This window comes from Panthera leo, chromosome A1 (genome assembly GCF_018350215.1).
Source record: "Panthera leo isolate Ple1 chromosome A1, P.leo_Ple1_pat1.1, whole genome shotgun sequence".
Classification (NCBI taxonomy): Eukaryota; Metazoa; Chordata; class Mammalia; order Carnivora; family Felidae; genus Panthera; species Panthera leo.
Window position 1 is genome coordinate 198,818,864 of NC_056679.1, and position 23,185 is coordinate 198,842,048.

A 23,185-nucleotide genomic window follows, 5' to 3' on the forward strand; every position below is an offset into this window, starting at 1 on the left:
TTTTTCTTTTTTTTTTTTTTTTTCTTTTTTTTTTGGTGCATTTGTTTCAGCCCAATAAAATGTTTTCAGTTTTGCCCACCGAGATTGGTTGATTTCTACTTTGAGCAAGAAGGAAAGACTTAGAGTTATAGGTGCTCCCCAGTGTAGCTCCTGATCTCCTTTGACCCTCCAATTCCTAAATCTCCTCCTAATTCCAGGGAGGAGGCCTGATGGTTCTTGCTGATAAATCACAGATTGAATCATTAACAGGGCTTTTGTTCTTTGATTTTGCCTTAAAAGATCAATTCAGAACAGAGTTTGTCAACCTCAGCATTACTGACATTTCGGGCTAGACAGTGGTTTGTGGGGGCAGTGGGGGGAGGGGGCAGCGATGGGGGGGTGGTAGCTGTCCGGCGTATTGTAGGATGATTAGCGGCATCCCTGACCATTACCCACAAGATGCCTGCAGTAACCACCCCGCTTCCCCGCCCCCCATTGTGACAACCAGAAATATCTGCACACATTGCCAAATGTCCCCTAAGGGAGTATGGTCACCTTTTGCCTCCACTGAGAACCAGTACCTTGGACTAGTACTGGTTTGACAACGAGGACTCAAGGCCATGCTAACAGTGCTGTGCTAAATCCAGTCAGTGGCTTTTGGAACCTTCATTTCTGGTGTTCTCTTTATGTCTGATTGTAATGTTCTCCAGACTTGTCTTTCACGGGCTTTATTCTGAGTTCAACTAGTCCTGTGTGGGTTTTTTTGGCTAAAATTCCTCAGGACGGATTACCACTCAGCTTTTCTTTCCTCAGACTGCCTGCAAGCCTCTTTCCAAGCTCATATTTCTCAGTTGCCAGGATATTAGGCTCCTGACCGTATTGACAGTAGGAAAAGAAATTCTCTCCCTGTGACTAAACAACATGGCAGTTCGTCCGAAGGCCGTTTGTTACCTGTTCCCCTTGCTCAGATGTGTTATTGAGGTTGCTGTCCGTTTCTCTGCCTTTCCCCCCTATCTCTCCACGCCTTCCTGTTTTTCCTTTTCCTCCCAGTGTTTCCATGGTGGCTCCTTGCTGGAGCCAGAGGACAAACTGCTGACAGGAACATCCCTTGAATATCTCTGCATCTGGACAGGGCCGTTGGCACCCTCAATTGGCGGCTAAGCAATGTGTGGCTTGCCATATTTGTCTCCTGTTTAAGACCCAAGAATTTGAATCTGCCCCAACGTCTAAATGTTGTCGTTGTTAGGACAGAGTGCTGCCATAGTATCACAAGGCTAGTATTAAACATGTTTGTTTGGGTTCCATATATCAATATTTTGGATTGTTACTCCTAACGTTGCTTTCCCACACCTCATAGCTGCAAGATTGAGATAGGGGATATATAGTCCATTACAGAAGCCAAATAAGCTAGAATATATAAACTATTTTTAAAAGATATTTGGGTTTTTAACAAGCTGTAGCCATTGTTCAAGCTTATTTTTTTCCTAATATTTTGTTAAGTCAAAGAATTGCTTGAGTGGACCAACTGATAGTAGTTTTGTGAACGGCATGAAGGGCACCAGTATGGACTAAGCAGGAAGAAGAATTAGGCCTGTCAGAGTCAAAGCATGCTCTCCTGCTTGTATGATCAGGTCTCAATCAATGAAAAGTGCATTTCCAGCATGGAGCTTTGTATAACAGAAAAAAAAAAGGCTAAATGTGAGACCCAGCCAAAAAACAATCTCAAAATATACAATACTCTTTTAAGAAAACTCAAAATATTAAATAGTATAGTGATTGTCGTTCATGTGTCCGCTGACATCAAGTTACCTCAGATGTTTTAGTAAAGTAACTCTGGGGGATGAAAGTTGCGCCCTGGGAGGCAAGTGTGGGATTTGAAAAATACCAGGCTCCGGGTTTTCTTTCTCTCGTGCCATTTTGCAGAATCACAGGCTATGGTGGAAAACAGTGCAGTTCTGTGACACAAAAGCATGTGTTCTCAGCATTGGAAGGTCCTCAGAGCACATCTACCAGTCCTTACCTAAGCACTGAGCAAGGCAGGGGAGGAATGATCTAATCGTGTTGATCCTTTTCAGTTACTGAGGCAGACACAACTGTTGGTAATTGATGAAGTTCTTTCCCCAATACCTCCTAACCTCAAAAAGTACGGAATTCATGTCTTTAACCTGCACTTTACAATACCAACATATCTATCCACCCTCCCACCCAGCCAGCCATTTCAATATGCACAGTTAATGAGTATTAAGTTTAAAAAAATAACCTTAAAAGAATCAATTTCATGGTGAATGCATCCAGTTAAGCAAGCCATTTAAACAGCATTTTACTCGTGTGTAGCAGACCATTTTATAAGTTACTGATAGCTTTACAAGCCTGTGTTTCAGACAAGCTAATTGGTTGTCTCTGATGTGTTTGGGGCTTTCACTCATTAACTCTCCTTCCTGTCTAGTACATACTTGACTAGCTCTCATACGTATATAGGTAGAACTGTTTAAACAGCCATATTCTATTGCCAGGAAAAAAGTTTTTCATAGACACGTTTCTTCCTACTTATTATGTTTGATTTTTGAAATAAAGGTAAATCATAAGCAAGTATTACCTCAGACACGGAAGGTGCAGAATCAAGTATAACACCCTAAACGTGTTGGTACCGAAAATGAATGCTCTTTTGAAAGAGTGGAATAGAATTGATTACAGAAGGGAAAGAGAGGAGAGCAAAAGAAAATGATATGCTGTTGAAACCTGGCTGCCTCTATAATTAATGACAATGTTATAGATGTTATTGAAAAGTCGGATACCTGCACCTGCATGCAAAGACAAGTGTACTGATGCTTCTCTTTTCACATATGTCAGTGCTTTCCATTCTCTGAGATAAGAATTAGATGCTTTGTTTGGACACAGATTAAAGGAATAGCTCAAAACATATGTGTCCTTTGGGTCTTGAGATTTCTGGAGTGGGTCTATTTTCCATGAGGGGTTGCTTACTTTTCTGTTTGCAAAACAATCCATTGCAGTTGCCTGTAGGCATATGTGTAATAGAGTTTAAACCAATTAGACCTAGAGTTTTGAAACTGTTCATGGAATCCCACCTCCTGCATGAAACCTCGGCCTGACTAATTGAAAGAGGTGGCAACTTCTCTCCAGCGTTCAGTTTCCTTCCTTTCCTCACATTTTAATCTGAGATAAAATACAGTACCTGCTATCTTGCCCTTTCGTGATAGTTTCAGCTCTTCACATTTGTTTAAAAATAAATGAGTATCTTCTTTATGTCTGGCGTTGTAACTGTGTACATCAGAGAATACAAAATCATTTCTTTTCATTCATTGTCTATGCCTTCAAGGAATTGAGGTCTCTTACACATGAAAAAATTAAAAATCATTACCCAAATCTGTGGGTGAATGTTTCTCAAGTGAAACTAGGATAGCCTCATAAATCTGAGTGAAAATAGAGTTCACCCCAGACCTGTGAAGATGCTTCATTCCCATTGAGTCCTGATATCCTAACTCATTAATTTATACAATAAGCATTGATAAAGTCTGTTTGAAGGAGAAAGTAATGACTCCATATAACTGAATTCATAAATAGGCAAAAAGTAGAAACAGCCCAAATGTTCATCAGCTGATAAACATGGATAAATAAAATGTGGTATGTCCATGCAATGGAATATTGTTCAGCCATAAAAAGAAACGCTCATGCTCAATGCCACAACATGGATGAACCTTGAAAACTTTATGCTAAGTGAGAGGAACCAGACACTAAAGGCCATGTTTTATATGATTCCATTTATTTGAAATGTCCAGAATAGGCAAATCCATAGAGACAGAAAGTAAATTAATGACTGCCAAGGGCTGGGGGAAAGGGCAAAAGGGGAGTGACTGCTAACAGGTAAAGAGTTTCTTTTACAAGCGGTGAAAATGTCTGGAGGTTAGAGAACAGTGGTGATTGCAGATATCTGTGAATATACTAACATCACTAACTTGTACACTTTTAAAAGGGTGAGCTTTATGCTCCACAAATTGAATCTCAATAAATGAAGATTAAGTGTCTGTAGAGCCAAATTAAAAGGTGTTAAAGTGTGTGCTAATGAAATGCAAAATCCAAGCAAGTAGTAAAGGAAATTCTTCAGAATTTTTAGGAAGGGGTGTCTGCTTCTAAGAGTTGACTCCATGAAGTAGGTAATGGTAACTTACATCCAAGAGCAAACAGTCCCCTCTGAAGATCAGGACATTCTTTTTGTTGCGGCAACTATTTTCATAAAGAGCCTAAGTGGGCAATGAGTGATTCCAAAAATTTTGCCCTGGATACCTATAGCTCCAATCACGTTTCAGCCTAAAAACTCTGTTTGGAAAGCAACTCAAGTTCAATGAGATGGAAACCTTGGTACAATGATAACCCATTTCATTTGGGATGGAAAAAGTTGTTTCCTTATTGGGAAAGTGTTTTTAACCCTGGAAAATTTAATCTTAAGAGTATAAGCAATAGGGACATCTGGGTGGGTCTATTGGTTAAGCGTCTGACTCTTGATCTCAGCTCAGGTCTTGATCTCAGCATCATGAGTTCAAGCCCTACATTGGACTCTGTGTTGGGCATGAAGCCTACTTAAAAAACAAAACAACAAAAAAATTTATATATATTTATAAAAACATATATATATATGTATATATGTGTATATATATGATGAAATAACCAAATCTGCAATATTAATACTTTCATTTTAAGTATATATTACATTGAGGATAAATTATTTCAGAATTGGCTTCCTATGTAGAAAAGCATGCGAATTTAGTTAAGCTTGTAAATAGTATTAGAAAGCATCAGAGCTTGAGAGTCACTGAATTTATAAATTTAATTGAAGAAATGTTTAAAAATTCTTACTGGGGAAAAAAGAAAGACTTCTTAAGTATATGAGGATGTTTTGATTATTAGAAAAAGAAATTGAATATATTAAATTTATAAATCGAGTTTTGAAATGTTTAAGAGTGGTCAATTAAACTAAGTTTATGAAAGGACCTAAACAGTATTCAACTTCCTGAGTGTACTGTTAAAACTTACCAGATATATAGATGGAATGGTAAGATTTTTAAATTGAATATAATAGCTTCAGGAAAAACTAGGTTTTAAATTGAATATAATAGCTTCAGGAAAAACTAGCTTCAGAAAAAAATAGGTTTCAGGAAAAACAATACTGTGGTATTGGTTAAGATCAGAGTGCTGTTTTCTGGCCCCTAGTTCCTTTTTAAAGGAACTTTTTAAAACTGCGGGGTAACAATATTAGTATTGCTCTGCACTAAGAGCCATCCTCACGGACACCAAAAACTTTCGACTGACAGGTGGACCCTGTGCCCTGGCTAGTTCTGCTGCTGTTAGGAGGTCTCCACCCAAAAGAGACCCAGGCTGAACACAGAGGGGTAAAAATATGACTTTATGACCCTTCTCTAGTCTAATCCCTTGTGCTAGACTACAATCCAAAGCATCTGAAATTATAAGTGGAGCCCGGCCAGGTTGGGAAAGCCAACTTCTCTGGCCCCCTAAAGTATGAGCCAAAATGGGGAAGAGGTGGCCATCCCAAGGCCTGGAAAGCCAGCCACGCAGGCTTCTCCCAGGCATTCCTTGTACCCCTGCTGGACAAAGTGGGAAGCTGCTTTTGCCAGGGATTGTCTTTTTTTTTTTTTTTTTTTTTTTTTTTTTTTTTTTTTTTAAAGGGCCAAATAGTAAATATTCTAGACTTTGTGGACTATACTGTCTCTGTAGCAGTTACTCAACTTTGCCATTGTGGCATGAAAGCAGCCATAGATAAGTGAGTAAGCATGGCCATGTTCCAATAAAACTTTATTTGCCTGGGTGCTGGGAGGACAGCCAACAGTGGCTACTGTAACTAAGGTCCCTTCTACTTTTAAAGTTTCTTCGACATTAAGGCTTCCCCTTGAGGTGATAGGAAGACATCAGCTGGGTCTAAAAATATGAATGTTTATACGCTGATTCTTTCTTCTTGTGGATGGAGGCACTGTGGATTAGAAGCAGAAGTTGGAGCGAAGGCCTGCATACAGGAATCACTCAGGAGGCTCGGGAGGGCCAAGTAGAATCACTGGGATAGAGGAAATACTCTACAGGGATACTGGCTGTCTTTCATTGGCCCCCAAAGACAGGAAGCATCCATAATCCATACCTCATTTCTGCCTCTCAACAGTGGTTGTCCGATAAGCTTTTTGGATAGGACAATAAAAGAAACCTTCTAGGCATATGAAAAAGAGAAAATAGATATAACTTGTTCCATAATTGTAGGTTAGCAGATTAAGCAAAAAAGAGGAACGCTTTTCAGATTTTAACTCCTACCACCAAAGCAATGGGATCATTTTATTCAACTCTCCTGGGACATGCTAACTTCTCCTGTGCAATGGAAGGCTGGGTTTCTATATAATTATTGTCACACCATATAACATGTTCTACACATCAGAGATTACTGATTGGGCAAGAAGACTTCTCGTAAGGGCAGGGCTCAGTCACAGGTCATGACCTGCAGGCATTTGTCTGGTTTTTAATTATTCCAAGGTCAAGCAGGCTGCACTTTGATTAAGAAAGAAGCGATCTTCCTGGAACTACACTTTATGTTATACCTAGTGTTCTTGAAATCTATCATCCATGATAGATTTGCACTTCCAAAGTAATGCTGTGGTATTGGTTAAGATCCGAGTGCTGTTTTCTGGCCCCTATTAGTGCTCAGTAAAAAGGAAACAGTATCTGTTCTGTGCTGTAGTATCTTAGGGACTATGGCAAATTGGTTTTACCTGTATTATTTATTTCTGCCTTTAATGACATATCTAATACCTTTCTAAGGATTTCAAAATCCTGCAAGTAGTACAATGAATAGGGGAACAGCTGGCACTCCTCTCTCTAGACTAACCTTTCTTTGAACAAGCTGCCAAGAATGCACTCGGAAGAATCTTAATGATGCCCTGCCACTTTATCTCCAGACTCCATCCTGGAGCCACGGCGTGGGCAAAGTTCTCTCTGACTTTGGTGGAGGTTACCAAGTTAAGCCTACTCTGTGAGCTTCTGCAATTAAGACCGCAAAACGAAGACCCCTTTGCAAACTCACACACGAGATGCACATACTTGTGTGTGCTGGTAAGTGCTTGACAACTGACTCCCTGGAAGGAAAAACATCTTGGTTTGTGGCGCTTGCGGATTTCCGTGGTGTAAATAGTTCAAACCCTGGCCAGTTTCATGACTCGTACAATTTGACATCCTCGTACCTCGAGGTGGAAAGAGAAGGCGCACGGTCAGCATTTCAATACAAATGTTTCCACCAGTGTGACATGTTACTACAGTAGGTGCTTCTGCTCTGGTGATGAAAGTGAGGACTCGGGTAAAGACGATGCAAGTTCTGCTCCCTTTTTGACCATGGACAGTCTCCTACCAAATTTCACAGTTCATTCAGGCTCTCTTACCATCCTATTCATCGGAGCCCTGGAGTAAATTTATCATCCAGACCATACTTTTACCAAAGAGGTGAAAAACCAAAATGAACCTGTCCCCAAAAAACATTATTCATATTATTCATATAGTTATTTGAAAAATACAAGCTATGTGATGGACATGTTGTGTACTTACAAAGACAAGAAAGCTATAATGGCTCTTCTGGGTCAAGATAGTTACAGAGTCGCATTCTCTTGCATTGTGCCCATGCTTGCCTGTCAGATCCCTCTGCCTAGCAGATCCACACTGCAGCTCTTCTTGCTGGCCCGCTGAAGTTTGCTTGTGATCCTCACCCAGTGTCCCTACTATCTTGTCTTACCTGCTGACTGATCAGTTTGAAAGGAGCTGAAGGGGTGCCTAGGTGGCTCAGTTGGTTAAGTGTCCAACTTCGGCTCAGGTCACGATCTCAACCGATCTTGGGTTCGAGCCCCGCATCAGGCTCTGTGCAGATAGCTCAGAGCCTGGATCCTGCTTCGGATTCTGTGTCTCCCTCTCTCTGCCCTTCCTCTGCTCACGCTCGCTCTCTGTCTCTGTCTGTCTGTCTCTCTCTCTCTTTCTCTCTCAAAAATAAATAAACATTAAAAAAAACAAAAGGAACTGAAGATGTCAGCCTGGACTCCCTCATGAGACTGATTCCTTTTCTAGAGGTGAAGAAAGAATGTGCCTTTATTTCTAAAGTGTGTTTGAACATTCTTCTACTGAGATACTTCTTTTTCAAATTGACTTACGTGACCTAAGACTTATTCTAATGCTCCTGTCTCTCTTTATGGGAATCAGTTGCTTTTCTTCCAGCTGAGGTATAATCAGGATGCTATGAATGAGTGAAAAAGCATATTTGGTTAACTGTACAGTATTAAGCAGTCTTTTGTGGGCACTGAAAAGCCAGGGGCAGAGGAGCTGGTAATCTCACTAATACCAATGATGAGGACAGCCCCCTCTTCAGGCTGCTATTTCTGTTTTCAGTTTGACAGTATTCTGCTCTAATCAGTGGAACCCCACACATTGGCCAGTGGGATGCTGGCACAGGTGGCTCGTGAAATCACGCTCATGCTGCCTACACACACGCACCAGTCTCGTTCAGAAGGGTGGTTCAATGGGAAAGGTGGGAAGCCAACCAATGGGAAGCACATTTTCAAAGCTCCTTACATTGATCTTCCCCCTACTGCAACCCACCACAGCCACCCTCAAGTCAAAAGGGGTCCGTTATAATCTGCTAGTTTTTCCCGGGAGGAATATATGTGTTGTGTGTAGGTGGGGATCTAGAGAAGTGCAGGCAGAACAGATGTCCAGCTTCTATAGAAGATATCTTCTATCTCTAGCCTCAGACAGGGCAAGAGACACCTGCGTTAACAGGAACAGGACCACCTCAGGGGGAGTCCTGGACATAGGAGGGGGTGGGGCATGTTTAGTTATAGCGATGACTGATTGGTGCTAATGGCATTGAGGTCACTAGAACTAGGGGTGATGTTTTCTAGGATGCACAACACAGTCCCACGCAGTAAAGAATCGTCACATGCCCTAACCCCTTTTTTAATGTCTTACAACATAATCGTGTGGGTCAAAGCACTGTTTATAAATATCTGAGCTTAGAACTTAACTCTGTCACATAAAAACACTAAGTCATCCCTTTTGGACTGTTCTCTCCCCTGATCCCCAGAGAGTTTAAAGGAAAACGAGGCCAACTCTGGGCACACACTACTTACATGCTTTAACAACAAAAATAGGAAAAACAAGCCATTTATTATTATAAATAAAATGAGTCTCGCAGACTTTTCAAAGGAAAGACCTATCATTGCAGTTCAGAAACTGTTTACATGACGTCTAGAAATTTAGTCACAACAAGTTTGCAAGAATTAAAATAAAATTTTTGCTTGTGAAATTAGGGCAAGAAAGGAAAATCAATGAGTATCGTCAGAGAACCCCATTGGAGGTCCTGCAAGTAGGAAAGGATTATTATTTCTCTACTCAAAGAAACATAAAGGACATCTCCTACCCAGTGAGGCAGTCTCCTGTACTGTGTCATTGTCTCAGGTCTCACAGCTGCTGCAAACGTGAACAGCCATGTGATGGTACTGAGTTGTCTCTTACATTAGGACTTGACAATAAATGCGGTGTGTGAATCACAGAATGCAGTAACACACATCACCCCGCAGTGGCATGAGTGAAGAAGGGCTGGGATGACATAGCTAAAAGAGGTTGGCTCCTTATGGTGGCTTTGTTTTCCTATCTCTAGGGTGGACACATGGCCACCAACAAATGCCCACTCCCTGTGGCTGACCCGAAAATAGCCAACTGACTGCAGGTTGCCAGGCAGCAGTTTCCCATGTCATTGCCCCAAGTGCCATCGCTAGAAGCCAATGTGAAAGTCTCCTCTTCTTGCAATTTCCAGTGAACAATAATATCCAAGCAGCTGATTAAGTATTCAAAATACGGAATTTATGTGGGTCCAACCTAAACACCTCTCTTTAAACATCAGCGTAGGGAAGGACCAAAAAAGCCATGGTGGACAAGTCAAATGTGCCTGTAACTTGTGTCTTAATAATACAGAGGAGGTGAAATTTGAAGTTCAGGTTAATCTAAGGAAACTAAGTGAAAATGTTAACCTAACGGGAAAAGTTCGAGTCAGAGCCTGAGGTCTCCATCTTCCCCCTCTCTTCTATTATCTGCTTTGTTTTTAGAAACATGAAGCTCAGGGTAATGAAAAGCTATGTTCCGGCAGCAAACAGTCACTCACTGTCCTTGAATCTCACTGAAATGCCAGACTTGTTTTAAAATTGATATTATAAGTGTAGGGTGGTGTGGAATCATTTGGATACCAGTCGGGGGAATATGGCAGGGTCAGATACCCACTTAGGTTACAGATCTGAAAATCTCGGGTTACACAGCCATATTTGTCAGCTTAACACCATCAGGCTCCTTTATCTGGTGACCACCCTGTAATCGAACCTTCCATTTCCTTCTCATGTTTCATATTCAGCCAGAACAACTTCTGAAGCGTAACTACCTTCAGACATCTTTATTATCTTCCAAGCGTGCCTACGCAATCATCTATATTCTCAGTTGCCTGGAAACCAACCTAATGTCTACCTAAATCCTTATTGGTGTTTTTGTTTTTGTTTTTGTTTTGTCTGGTCTATATTGCAAAATATCACAACTTGTATTCGGTGATTACTTAAATCTAGCATTGTTTTCAAATTAGCTGTTACTATGCCACCAGGATCAGTTCTGTGAATTTTTAAATGAACCATTTGAAGGAAGTATTGTTTGTAACATACAAATACTGTGTTAGTCTTTTTCTTTATTTAAATATTGTTGAGTTTCCTGCCACCAGTCCCTTTCTCCATTATTAGCAATACTTAAAGTGCTGCCCCTTTAGATTTGAGGTTATGAAATGTGACAAGCATAAAACTTCTTCACGTACCAGATCTTGGATGTTACGTGTTGTCTGCCCCTCTTGATGGGAGGCGTTATTGATCAAACACTGAATTGCATTGTAAGCGTTCGGTAGTGCAGTCTGAAGCCCCACTTTGTGGGAGAAGCAGGCAGACTGACATCTCTGATTGTAAACTCTTCAGAGCAGCCGGCTCCTCCTTCAAGCCTTAGACGTAAACATGCTCCCCACCTGTCCCCCCTGCCAGCTCTTCTCTCCCCCTGCTGGTGGATGGCCTCCCGTGGTGGGGGTAGAGCTGGTCTAGTGCTGGTTGTTGCACAAGCAATTTCAGTTCTCTTGGAAGTAAGTTGTTTTCAGTGCTGTAAAGAAGAGAAAGTGAAAGAATGGACCTTAACATTTTCTGTAAGGGAGAACCCTCTTAGCATGATTTGTAAAATACCTTGGGCAAAAGCTGTTCTGAAGCCATATACCCATTTTCTGCTCTGAAATGAGATTTTCATTACTTTTCAGAATCAAAATTAACGAGAGTCCTTCCATTGTCACAGGCTTTTTTTTTTAAGTAGTAGTATTTGTTATTAATTTGCAGACTATTTAAAGAAGGACTGTGGGGACACACTTGAACTGTAGAATGTTAGCACAGTTGTGGTTCCTAAGTTAGCATAAAAATGTAGTATTTCTTACATGTATCTTCCTGCACACATGAAAAAAAAAATTTACACATAATTTAATACCACTTTGGGTGATGTACGTCTCCTATAGTCTGATACTTACAATGATAAAGGCAAAATGAAACCACATTTGGGAATAGCATATGTTTGAGGCACTTTCTTTTTCTAGGTTGAGTATTGATTATGGTAAGACCTTAGAATTTTCCGCTGCACGTGGGATTTAATGAAATTTGTTGACCAAGAATGTCTTTGAACATTGGTTGTTCTGATGTTGCCACTCACTGTATTCTATGTTATATAAACATCACTGGGCTATAAATATGGTGTCCTGTTCTTGTGTGATGTAGTGTGGGGAGGGGAGGGGAGCCTTATGAACTTTGTACTTTATCATACCCTTTAAGAGATCATCAATTCGTCTGGAAGACATAACAATTTGATATTCCTTCACCGTCAGAAATTAGTAGTCCCGGATGCTATTAGTATCCTAGCCAGTCTACTTTAAGAATGACTTATGACTGGATATTAATCAAACAGGTTTTTAAGATAGCCAATTCTCCGCCCACATACCAGTTATATGGTCTTGATTTTTACCTCCCTGAAAATTCAGGACTAGGAGAAGAAAAAGCTGGGAGACTTTATGTATGTAGGTATACGTGTACAAGTTTGTGCGCGCTCTCTCTCGCTCTCTCTCTTTCTATCCTCTTGCCTAAAAAAATGCTTTCCCAGGTCTCAAAAGTAGATACTAGAAATTTAAGGGAGGGAGAGAAAAGATTACTTAAATTATAATTTTGTTGTGTATGTGTTCGATAAAATAATTGAGTCTTCAGTAATCGATATAGTATATACTAAATTGTCCCCTTGTTAGCAAGGGGATGGCAGTGAAAGTTGCTCTGCCTGACTTATTTTGATTGAATTGATTCTTTTGGTGTGTGCAGCGTATTTTGCCCTGTGCGATGGTACATGTAATTCATCAGACCTCCCATGCTGGTAAATGTGTGGGTGAGACAGTGGCTTGCAAGCAGGTCAGTCACCCCTAAAGAAAACAGTCCTGGGTCACAACATATAACCCACATTTTAACAACAGCTGCGGATGGAGTTCTAGAGAGTCCTAAACATCACAGTTCATATAAGTTCTCCTTGAAATCCCTCCCATGATTCATCACTATCAAAATTTTGGAATAAGAAAGGTTCTGATATAACTAATAACATATTTATGTTTTCCCCCCTTAAGGTCAAAAAATATTTTGAACTTGAACCACTTGCACGTGGAAAACGCTGGATTCTGCAGCCCTGCTCTCTGGATGACATGGATGCACTGAAAGACAGCTTCTCTCAGCTGATAAATTTGTTAGAAGAAAAAGACCATGAAGCTGTAAGAATGTGAAATCTGGCAAAGAACACGGGTTCCCAAAGGCCTTGAACCTATCGTGTTAGTTTCTCATTTTAGTTTTATTTTGGTATCAAGACTTTAATGGCTTCAGTATCTATTTTCCTCTAGTTATCTCAGACTCCCATCTCTCTATTAAAGTGAATATTCTATAAATCAGGTGAATTATCATCGGCATTAACGTCAAGTACACACTACTGAGAGAGAATTTATTCTCTGTTTACCACTAATTATCTTCACTGCATGTCTCTTCCTTCTGTTATTCTAAGCAGTTCTTCTATACTCTGTGCTAAAATGGATGGAATTTGTGGCTCACAGAGATCAAATCCCTTATGAAGGACTCAGGGAGACTCCGAACTTTGACTCGTTTTCCCTGGGTTTGGAGGTAGAGTGTTATGTGACTGGGGCTCCTCATAATATGTCTGTTGTTTCGGGTTTTTATTTTATCTTACCATGTTTTATTTTTTAGTGTTTCGTATACAGGCCTTATAGATTATGAGAGAAAAATGAGCACCAAAAATTTCAATTCATCACCTTATCAGACAGGAATCTCCTGCCAGGGTAAAATTAACTTGGAAGAACTTAAAGACAAGATGCATCATTTCCATGATTACATCTGAAGTCTCCCTCCCCTTTTAAGAGGAAGACTTTTAGGTTTTGAGAAGAGAGGGAATTTAGGCACAACGCACGTGTCATCGATTACTTTTTCATCAAGTCCTCAAATATTTTTCTAATGGAAAGACTCCCCTGCGTAAAGTCAAGCTACAACATAATATAGGTATCTTTTTTCTAAAAATCTTAAGTGTCTGATTGAAAGAAAGAAAGTAATTTTTAAAATGACAGATGCAATTTTTAAAAACAGCCGAGTGAAGTATACAGTGGCTAGGGTTTAAGCTGGCGCGGATTTGACAAAGATAACAAAGACAGAATCCCTATATTCATCCATTAAGTGCTAATGGAGTTTAACGGAGTCGCTTATTGTCTCCAACTAGTAATGAAAGGTCTATCAGTATTCCTATTATAAACCTCTATTTTCAGGGGTTTCAGTGTGCCCTTAAAAATGTGCTGGGGCTGCAGCAAATCATTTTAGGGCCTAGATTCAGTCTTTGGAACTCATTTTATTTTTTTCATTTAATTTAAATGATAAGATTGTAGCGACAAAGGTGCAGTTTTACTGAGGTTTGCACCTTTGACCTTTTCTAAATCAAGAATAATCTATGGACATTGAAGTTTATGGATGTAATACTTTTTGGCACATTTTGTAGATTTTTGACCACTTAAAATGCAAAATGGCCAAATGATACAAATGTGCTCCTTTCACCTGAGCAATAAAAACACGTTTGTAATTTTTAGGTAGCATAGACCGGTTCTCAAATACCACAGACCCACACTGTATTACAGGGTGATGTCATACCTTGTAATTCTCCAGAAGATAGACATCGCTCAACTATAGCTTTTGTGGTTTAATCTCGTAGGTGGACTTTAATGAAATCATTCCCTTTGAAACATCGAACACTTCTTTAAGCTTTTTTTTTTTTCTTCCCATGGAACAGATCCAAAAAGATTCATATTCAATCTTGTCTCCAGCATCCTTGAATATTTTTACACTGTGTAATGCGTGAGCAGCACAAAACTTTTATTCCGATGACCAGTGACACAATTCCTGCGTTCGTTCTGTTCTGTCGTGCTCACGTTCTGTGACAAATAAATGATGATTAGGCATTGCTTTCTCTGCAAGTTCATTAAATGTAGAATGTTGTCTTTTTAAGATACTGTGGCTGAGTGCTCCTAAGCCATCTGTTAAATGACTTCCCGTTGTCTGTGTGTGTGTGTGTTCATGTGTGCGCCAGTGATGGGCTTCTTCTCAGACCCACGACTGTCTGCAGTGTCTCAGCCGTCAGAATGAAAACATTATCAATCAGTACCCAACAACAGCTGTTTTTGACAAGTTTCTGTCTGACGCCTAATGCTTTACAACTGTCAATAAGGCTCCTTCTTTGTCTGGCAGTTCGGCACTCGCTGTGTTGCTGCTTCCGTGCGGCATCCTGTCCTTGTAACCCTAGAATTGGCCGTGTTTTTGGAAATCCACTTGGGGGGGGGGAGGGGGTTTGGACGGGCGAGTGTGGGTGGGTGGCGGGTGGCGGGTGTGCGTGTACATCTATTCCTACTTTCCTGTAAAGTGCCACAGGTGTGTTAGTTTGCATATTCCAATATTATATAGGAAAAACAGTCTGTTATGTATTTCCTCACTTAGCTTCTTGTTATATTTATGGAAGTCACCCGTTTTTGTACCTTCTTAGCTAAAGCAGTTGCCTTTTTGTAATGGCAATTAATTTATACGACAAAACTTTGTATCTACTGTAGTTTATAGTCTCGGTTGCTAATTAACTGCCACATCGCCCTGTCTTTCTATTTTAAAAGATCTGTATCTATCCTTAGAGGTTAACAGATTCATGTGGACAATTGCCAGACAAGAAGACCTTGTATTGTCCGTGATTTATATATGATTTCCACTATTCTTCAAATGAAAATAAACGCTGAGTAGAATTGATGTTTTCAGACTGACTCCTTTCAAGCTTTTAGCATTTGGGAGTCGCAGATTTCTGTTTACATTTGTGTTGCCTGTTTAAGTCTTCAAAATAAGTTCTGCTGCTCTTGGGTCAAAACAAATGATTAATTCACATTTCCTTTGAAGCCATTGTGAAAACTTTAAAAGACGGAAAAAAAAAAAAAAAGCAAGTGTCTTTTCCAGTTGGTTTGTCTTCAGCGATTTACTTTCATGGGAGCTGTTCCTTCAGAATGAGTGAGCAGAGTGGAGATGTTAATGCAAAGTGTCATCTTTCAGTCAAAGCATCAGTTTATAATATTTGCTGTAAAAGCAACGTTCTGAGAGGGACTGGGACGATGAACTATTTCCTTCAGTGGTGATTGCTGCCCTGAGGAAATAAATATTTTTAAGCGACTTGAGGAAATGCTGTGTATTTACAGGTCCATCCTTAAGAACAGGAGTGCTCTGTAAAAGAGAAAGAGAGTGAGAAAGAAAAATAAAATAGATGGATGGAAGAAGAGAGAGAAAGAAAAAGAAAAAAAAAAGTACATGATAGAAGAGGAAAAATTCAAACCCCAGCTCTCGTTTGGTCCCCAGTGCATTATCCCAACACATCCTTTGACTACCCACAACACTTCACTTCTCAGCTGGGATTCAACCTGGCATTCCTAGTTCCGTTTGCAAGGTAGGCGATTAGTGGTTATCAAGTTCCGAAGCATCTCAGACCTATCCAAGCAAATGTGGACAGAACTGTAAAATTTTGAAGCAAATGGGTTTTCTTAATGTCCAGATGGGATATTCAGACTCGAGTGGAAATCTCATAGATTCATGCCTGGCTTCATCCTCTTTATAATTTTAGAGTGCATTTTCATTAACCTTCTGACCTACTGGTGCAAACAGAAAGGAAAAAGTATGTGGAGGGGGACGGGGAAGTGGGAGTTGCCCTTTGGGAGCCCTCATTTTCATTGAGTTTGGGAGGGAGGATCTGTCTTTGTTATGCAGAAACTTCAGGAGAATATAGATTCCCTGCCTCTCTTTTCCCCTACCCTAGGTTCTGGAGATCTGAAGTCCGTGCTGTGAAATGCATTATCACATCATGTTGGGAATTCCTGGCTCCCAAGGGTTCACAACTTTTGGCCCCCTCTGAGTCAGCATGATTAAATGATTTGCATCTCGGGGCTAAATGTTTTCCAACTCAGATGCACCGAGTGACTGATGAGCCGGCACCCTACGCCACCCCACCCCCTTGCTCTGATTTAGGAACATGAAAAGGAGCCCGTGTAATTCCCAGAAGCCTCAGATGAGATACCCGTTTCTCCTCCCCTTTCCCATTCTCTTTAAATTAAAACCTAAATGAGAAACCTATGGTTTCATCCAAGCTGGAAATTCTGACTTCTCATCCTGGGGGGTCATCTATTTGTGACAAACTCTTCATAAAGTGACTTTCTGTGAAACCAAAGAAGTTAAAAGTCACTAAGAAGAATCTCTCCAGCATATGCCTTGGCTAGCATCCTTCTTTAATTACAACAAGGTGAAGTAAAAAGTCCCTGATTTTTCTTTCCGATTTTCTGTATATCCCCATGTTGCCTTCCATCTCTGCTTTCTTGGCATGCTCTGCTCGCCAGATGCTGGTTTGGAAAAGCCACCTATGCTGTTCTTGGGCTTCTTGCCCCCACCCTTTCATGTTCCCCTCAGGTCCTCAGATCAGATGGGAGTTGCCAGGGGACACTATGAATAATACTTTTTATAAGGAAATACTTCAACCTTTGTGGTTTAAAGCAGCCTCGCTTACCATAAATAGTGTTGTGAGGTCACTGGTGCCCTGTTCGGAGAATAAGGAAAGGGACTCCTCAGTTTTGTGCTTTGCTAGGTTCAGCCTGGCTTGTGACCCATTGCGACTCCGAACACCTCACTGCTCTAGCAGACGTTTCTACGGACCAACCTGGGAACGGCCATCAAATAGCACTTAAAGGATCTTCCGGCAAACTACGAAGAATGATTCATTCCTTTTTCCCCTTTTCTTCTTCGACAATCTCTCCCTCTAATTCTGATGCTCTCAAAATGTTCCACACACATGTTTCAGTCCGGTTCCTTCTAGGGGCAACCCTCCAGCCATGGAGGTCCTTTGGCAGTGTTGTCCCCAGAGAGGAAAGCCTGGCTCGAGTGCATGAGAACAGCGTGCACACTGGCAGTGAAAATAAGCCTTTTAATAAGCATTGCGGTCCCCAGTGTCCCTTATTTCCCTATTTCCTCGTGGGGTATTCCTCGTGGGAGGTGGGCAAGTTGGTCGTTTCAAACAAGCCTCAGATTCCTTACATCCCAGGCAACCCTTCCTTGTAGGTGTGAAATTCGGCCTAAAATGCCACAACCTCCTCTGACAAGTGATTCATTGAGACAAAGGCTGGAGCTCCAGCATCAAACAGATGTCAGACAAAACACCAAATGCCTATAAATGATTGCTCTGCAGGCAATGGAATGGCTGGAAGGCCTGGCCTGATGATGCACTCCATGTCTGGACAAGCTTGCAGAAGACACAGCGGTGGGGAGGGGGCAGGGGAGCTGTGTGTAAATGGAGTCTGTGAAGAAGGCTGTTTCTGGAGACAGAAGTGAAACTACTACGAGTCTCACCTAAGAGGCTCATGTAGACAAGAATGATTTCTGGCTGGTTTGTGCATAATAGATGTAAAGGTCAATTAGAAAAATGCATGTCAAGGGCACCCTGCAGGCCAGACTGGTACGATATGATGTTAAATCATTAGACATATAAATATCAGAGTAAATTAAAAATGAGAAGATTTGGTTGGAACGGAAACTGCTCAGCGAAAGGCAGAGACAGGAATGCAAACAGTGAGTCTGGCTGTCATTCTCTATATAATCTGGAGCAAGTCAGTCTCAGCTCTGGCCTTCTCCACTTGTTTTACAACTTTCTAGACACGGGGTGGATCAACCCAACGCTTTTATTAAGCAGCTTCAACAGGATTCTTTCAGACGACAGCTTGTCAAGAGTCAACCATTGTCCCTTTTACAGGTTTTATGTCACAGTTGGAACTTTTGGTTTCAATAAATTTAAGGGGTTCGATGAAACCCCCTGGTATGTTTTTGTTGAACACCTACTCTGTACCAGGCATCATATTAGATTCTTGGGATACAGCAGTAAATAGGACAGACTTGGTCCCTGCCTTTGTAGGGCTTTAATTCCTAGAACATTGGTTAAGCTGGGTTACTTCTATGACCCTAGGGAATTTTTGTATTTGGGGGGGCTTTGGTAATGTTAACATTGCAATGTGAATCTCTAGATTTTTAAATGTCTTTTCTTGGTCCTAATTCTTAGTTTTCAGCCCTCCTAATTTAAAATGGTCTTTGAATGTGATTTAGTCTCTTTTGAGACCATTAATAAAACTAGAAATCTAAAACACAACAGAAAAGTCTTTGCCTCTTTTTTAGCATCTGTCTCAGTAGAATTCTGTAGAAATGGCCCCTTTTATTCGGGGCGGGGGGGGCTGTGGGTTGTTTGTTTGTTTGTTTGTTTTTCGGGTTTACTGCGGCAACAACAAAGCATGTGTCCAGCACACAAAAGTGCTTCCAAAGTGCAAAACCAAACTCTGTCACCGTACTGTTCTTTTCATCTCCTCTACATCCAAAGGGCTTTTCCTTCTTCTCTGGAAATAGCCTGGTCTCATCATTCTGTCTGTTGATCTGACAAATGATCTGTATTTGAAATGTTGAATTTTAAATCTCTAAGGGCAAACTTCTAATGCTGCGGGAGTCTCTTGTGGTTTTTCTCCCCCACCAAATAGTGAAAGCTGCTGCGTAGAAAAGCATGCCACAATTCACATGCCCAGACAGAGGCAGTAACCTGTGAGCTATATAACCCCCTGGCTTTTTTAACTAGTCAGCTGTGAGTTTCAACCGGATTTCAGGAGGCTGCTTTATTTTCCCCTCACTGAAGATTGGGAACCCGGAGAGACCCCTTTAAACCCGTTATTTATTCCAGGACAGGACTTGGGCATAGTGGATCTTTTAGCAAGAGTTAATACATTTTAGATTTTAGAACAGTCCTGCAAAATTCATACCAACACCATTCTCATTTCCTGAACACTTAAAGCCTCTACTGTACCCTCCTCACCAGCCCTGAGCCCCACCATAGATTTGCCTTCAGAGAACTGCAACACATCCATCCCCCTACAGCTTAGTGGCCTGGGTTCCAGGTAGGATCACAAGATAAACTGAAACAAACCCTATTCCTTCCACTCTGTTTGTTAATTTCAAATCATCCCAAATTTTTAGGTGAACTAGCAGGATCCAATCAAGTCACATAATACCAGAGATTAACTGTGTGGTTTAATTTATACTTTGCAGTTCTTCCCCTAATGAAATCGTGGATCTGGACAATGATCATCAGCATCTACTAACATCCCAAAGAAGGAAACAACCAGGCATTATATGCTTCCTGACTAAAGTATACAATCACCTACAAGGTGCTCTTGCCAAACAAAAAAAAAAAAAAAAAAAAATTGAACCTGAGTCTGATCAAGCCTCTAGATCTAAGTACTAATTTGCAGAAAACACAGGAACAGAGATGTATGTTAAACAACATGCAGAGTTGCAGTAATTAAAATCCAGATTGTTGTGGGTCACCTGGGTGGCTCAGTTGCTTAAGTGTCTGACTTCAGCTCAGGTCATGATCTCACTGCTCGTGGGGTTCAGGCCCACATTGGGCTCTGTGCTGACAGCTCGGAGCTTGGAGCCTGCTTCGGATTCTGTCTCTGTCTCTGCCCCTCCCCTATTCGCTCGCTCACTCTCAAATATAAAATGTAAAAAAAAAAAATTTTAATCCAGATTATTGGAATCTTGACTGGATAAATGAGTTGGTTTCTTAAATGGCAGGAAGGAAAGAAGAAATGGGACAAGGAAGCCTATAGATTAACAACCTCTTAAGAGCCCTACAGAGCATCTGCCTGGTTCAGTCGGTACAGCAGGTGACTCTTCATATCAGGGTTGTGAATTCAAGCCCCACTATGGGTATGGAGCCTACTTTAAAAAAAAAAAGGCTTAAGAGCTCTGTCAAACCATTGCAGAGTATGGACCTTATCTGGAGTCTGATTCAAACTACCAAAATGAAAAGAGTGAAATTTGGGATAAGTGGAAGCATTTAAGCACTTACTGAATATTTTATGAATTAAGTAATCCTTGATTACTAGGATACTCTAATCCTTGGTGTGATAATGGAATTGTGGTTGTATATTTTGTATGAAAGGAGCCCTTATCCATTGGTGACACAAAGGTGTTTATGGGTGAAATATTAGGCTGCTTGAGACTTATTTCAAAATAATTAGGTAGAGAACAGAAGAACTTGTATAGATGAAACAAGACTGGCTGTGTGTGACAACTTTCGAAGCCAGTGATGATGACGTTCACAATAACTTGTTGTCTGCCTCTGAATGTATAACTGCATTTTCTCCAAGAAAAAGTTTCTGACAGAGAGAAAGAAGGAAAAAAGAAAGTGAAGGGGGTGGGGGGGGGGGGAAGCCACAGAATAGGAGACACCGTAATATCAAACCAAGTCTGTTGCCAGAGTAGATTCAGAGCTGCTCAAATCGGTAAAAAGAAAAAAGCAATCAACTTAATGGAAGGCACTTCACAAAGGAAGATATCCAACCGGCCAATAACTTTATTAATAGGTTGATATAAATAGATGCCAGGGGTGCCTGGGTGGCTCAGTCGGTTAAACATCTGACTCTTGATTTGAGCTCAGGACGTGATCTCACAGTGATGAGATGGAGTCCCGAGTCTGGCTCCAAGCTGAGGGTGGAGCCTGCTTGGGAGTCTCTCTCTCTCTCTCTCTCTCTCTCTCTCTCTCTCTGCCCCTCCTGCTAGTACTCTCTCAAAATAAATAGATAAAAAATAAAAAAAAAAAATAGGCGCTATCACCAGGTAGCACTACATACTCACCAGAATAGCTAAAATTAAAGGCCATACCAAGAAGAAGTAAGAGAAGAGTGAGTATCAGTCTGGCATATTCCTCACCACAGAAAATTTCTGTCCTAATTCCAAGCGGGAAGTTTGTAGCACAATGAGTGATTCCACAGTTTGGGAGCAACCAGAACTGGTTTAGAGTTTGCACTCTTTGCTAGTCACATGACACTGGACAGATCATTTAGTTGTGTTTCGGTTTCTCGTCCGCAGTGGAGACAATATACCCACTTCAAAGGGTTATCGAGAAGGTTAGAAAAAAATCATGCATGTAAGGTGCTTCTGACGCTTGACACACAGGAAACCTGGAACTAAGAGTGACAACTGTGATTCCAGTCATGTTGAAAGCAACTCTCCTTCTGCATTTCTCAGGTAGGAAACTCTGCAAGAGCTCAGGCAGGTCAAAAGGTACAAGTGGTGAGATTTTATAACCAGTGAAGTTACAGAATGGCTACAACAGCAACTGGGAAGCCTGTCCTCACCTGGTCATGGAGCCCTTCTAGACCAGGTAATCTCTGTGTTTACAGAGACCTCCATAGTCTCTGTCTTTTGTCATTCAACTGGTCATTCATTTATATATTCACTCAACAAACATTAAATGTCGATTATGTGCAAGGCATTGAGCTACATGTACAGAGAAAGTTAAAAACCAATTAAAAATATAACCTGATAAATCACTCAAGACTACATACTTGTTATTTAATTTTATGTTTATTTCTAAAGAAGTCGCTCATTCTTTCTAGTACTTTCTGTGTCATCATTAGCTTAAAAATCACACAAAGGCAGTGCTGTGTCTTCTGTTGCCTTTTTAAATCTTTACAGCACTTAATACAGGATATTTCATGAATATTGCTGACTGGCTAACAACTTCAAGTAGGAGACGTGGGTTTCAAGCCTAACACATTTTTTTCGTAAGGCTGGGAGTGCATAAAGATGAGCTTTGTCACAAATGATTGTAAAAGTGATACACATTCATCATGGAAAATGCAAAGATTATTTAAAGGAGAAAATAGAAAATAACTAATCCCCAAAAGAATCACATTAATTGTGATGTCTGTCCTTTTCATCTCTTTTCATATGTAATGTTACAAAACTGGGGTCATACTATGCATACTGGTTTAGGACATGCTTTTGTTATTACTAATATATTAGGAGCATTCTTCCATGTCATTGGATATCTTCCTAAAATATTTTTAATGGCTTCCCAGCACTTATCTAACTCATTCCCTGTTGTTTATTTGGATTTCTGTTTTAAATGTCTCCATAGGGGTGCCTGGGTGGCTCAGTTGGTTAAGCATCCAACTCTTGATATCCGCTCGGGTCTTGCATGATCTCACAGTTCGTGAGATCAAGCTCCATGTCAGGCTCCGTGCTGACAGCATGGAGCCCACTTGGGTTTCTCTCTCTGCCTCTCTGTCTCTCAAATAATAAAAATAAACTTGCAGAAAATAAATGTCTTCGTAGAAGAATATTTATGCACACTTCTTGATGATTTCCATAGAATGAATACATACAATTACAGGTTTTGAAGTGGAATTACAGGGTCAAAAGGCATAAGCGCTTTTTAAGGTTTTTAAAACATGTTCAACAATTGCCCTCCCAAGCTGTACCAATTTACAACTCCCACCAGTGACCAGAGGCCAATTCCTATGAGCCCAGTACCTTGTGGACCTGGGCAATTGAATGACTTTATCCTGATTTAATATTAGAAAATAAAATCTTGGGGCGCCTGGGTGGCTCAGTCAGTTAAGCGGCCGACTTCGGCT

General features: G+C 40.7%; 1 protein-coding gene across 5 annotated transcripts in view; it reads left to right on the forward strand.

The window, feature by feature from the left end:
• Window positions 1-18,914, forward strand: part of ARL15 (ADP ribosylation factor like GTPase 15) — a 403,888-nt gene extending 384,974 nt beyond the window's left edge. For 3 of the 5 annotated variants that reach the window (XM_042949983.1, XM_042950014.1, XM_042950006.1), the window contains one exon: window positions 12,743-15,449. In XM_042949983.1, coding sequence (XP_042805917.1) covers window positions 12,743-12,895 — 153 coding nt within the window. In that variant the 3' untranslated portion in view covers window positions 12,896-15,449. Of the gene's footprint in view, window positions 1-12,742; window positions 15,450-15,886 lie in introns of those variants that run through there. The other 2 variants (XR_006205681.1, XM_042949992.1) reach the window with 2 other exon arrangements.
• The last annotated feature ends 4,271 nt before the right edge of the window (window positions 18,915-23,185 follow it).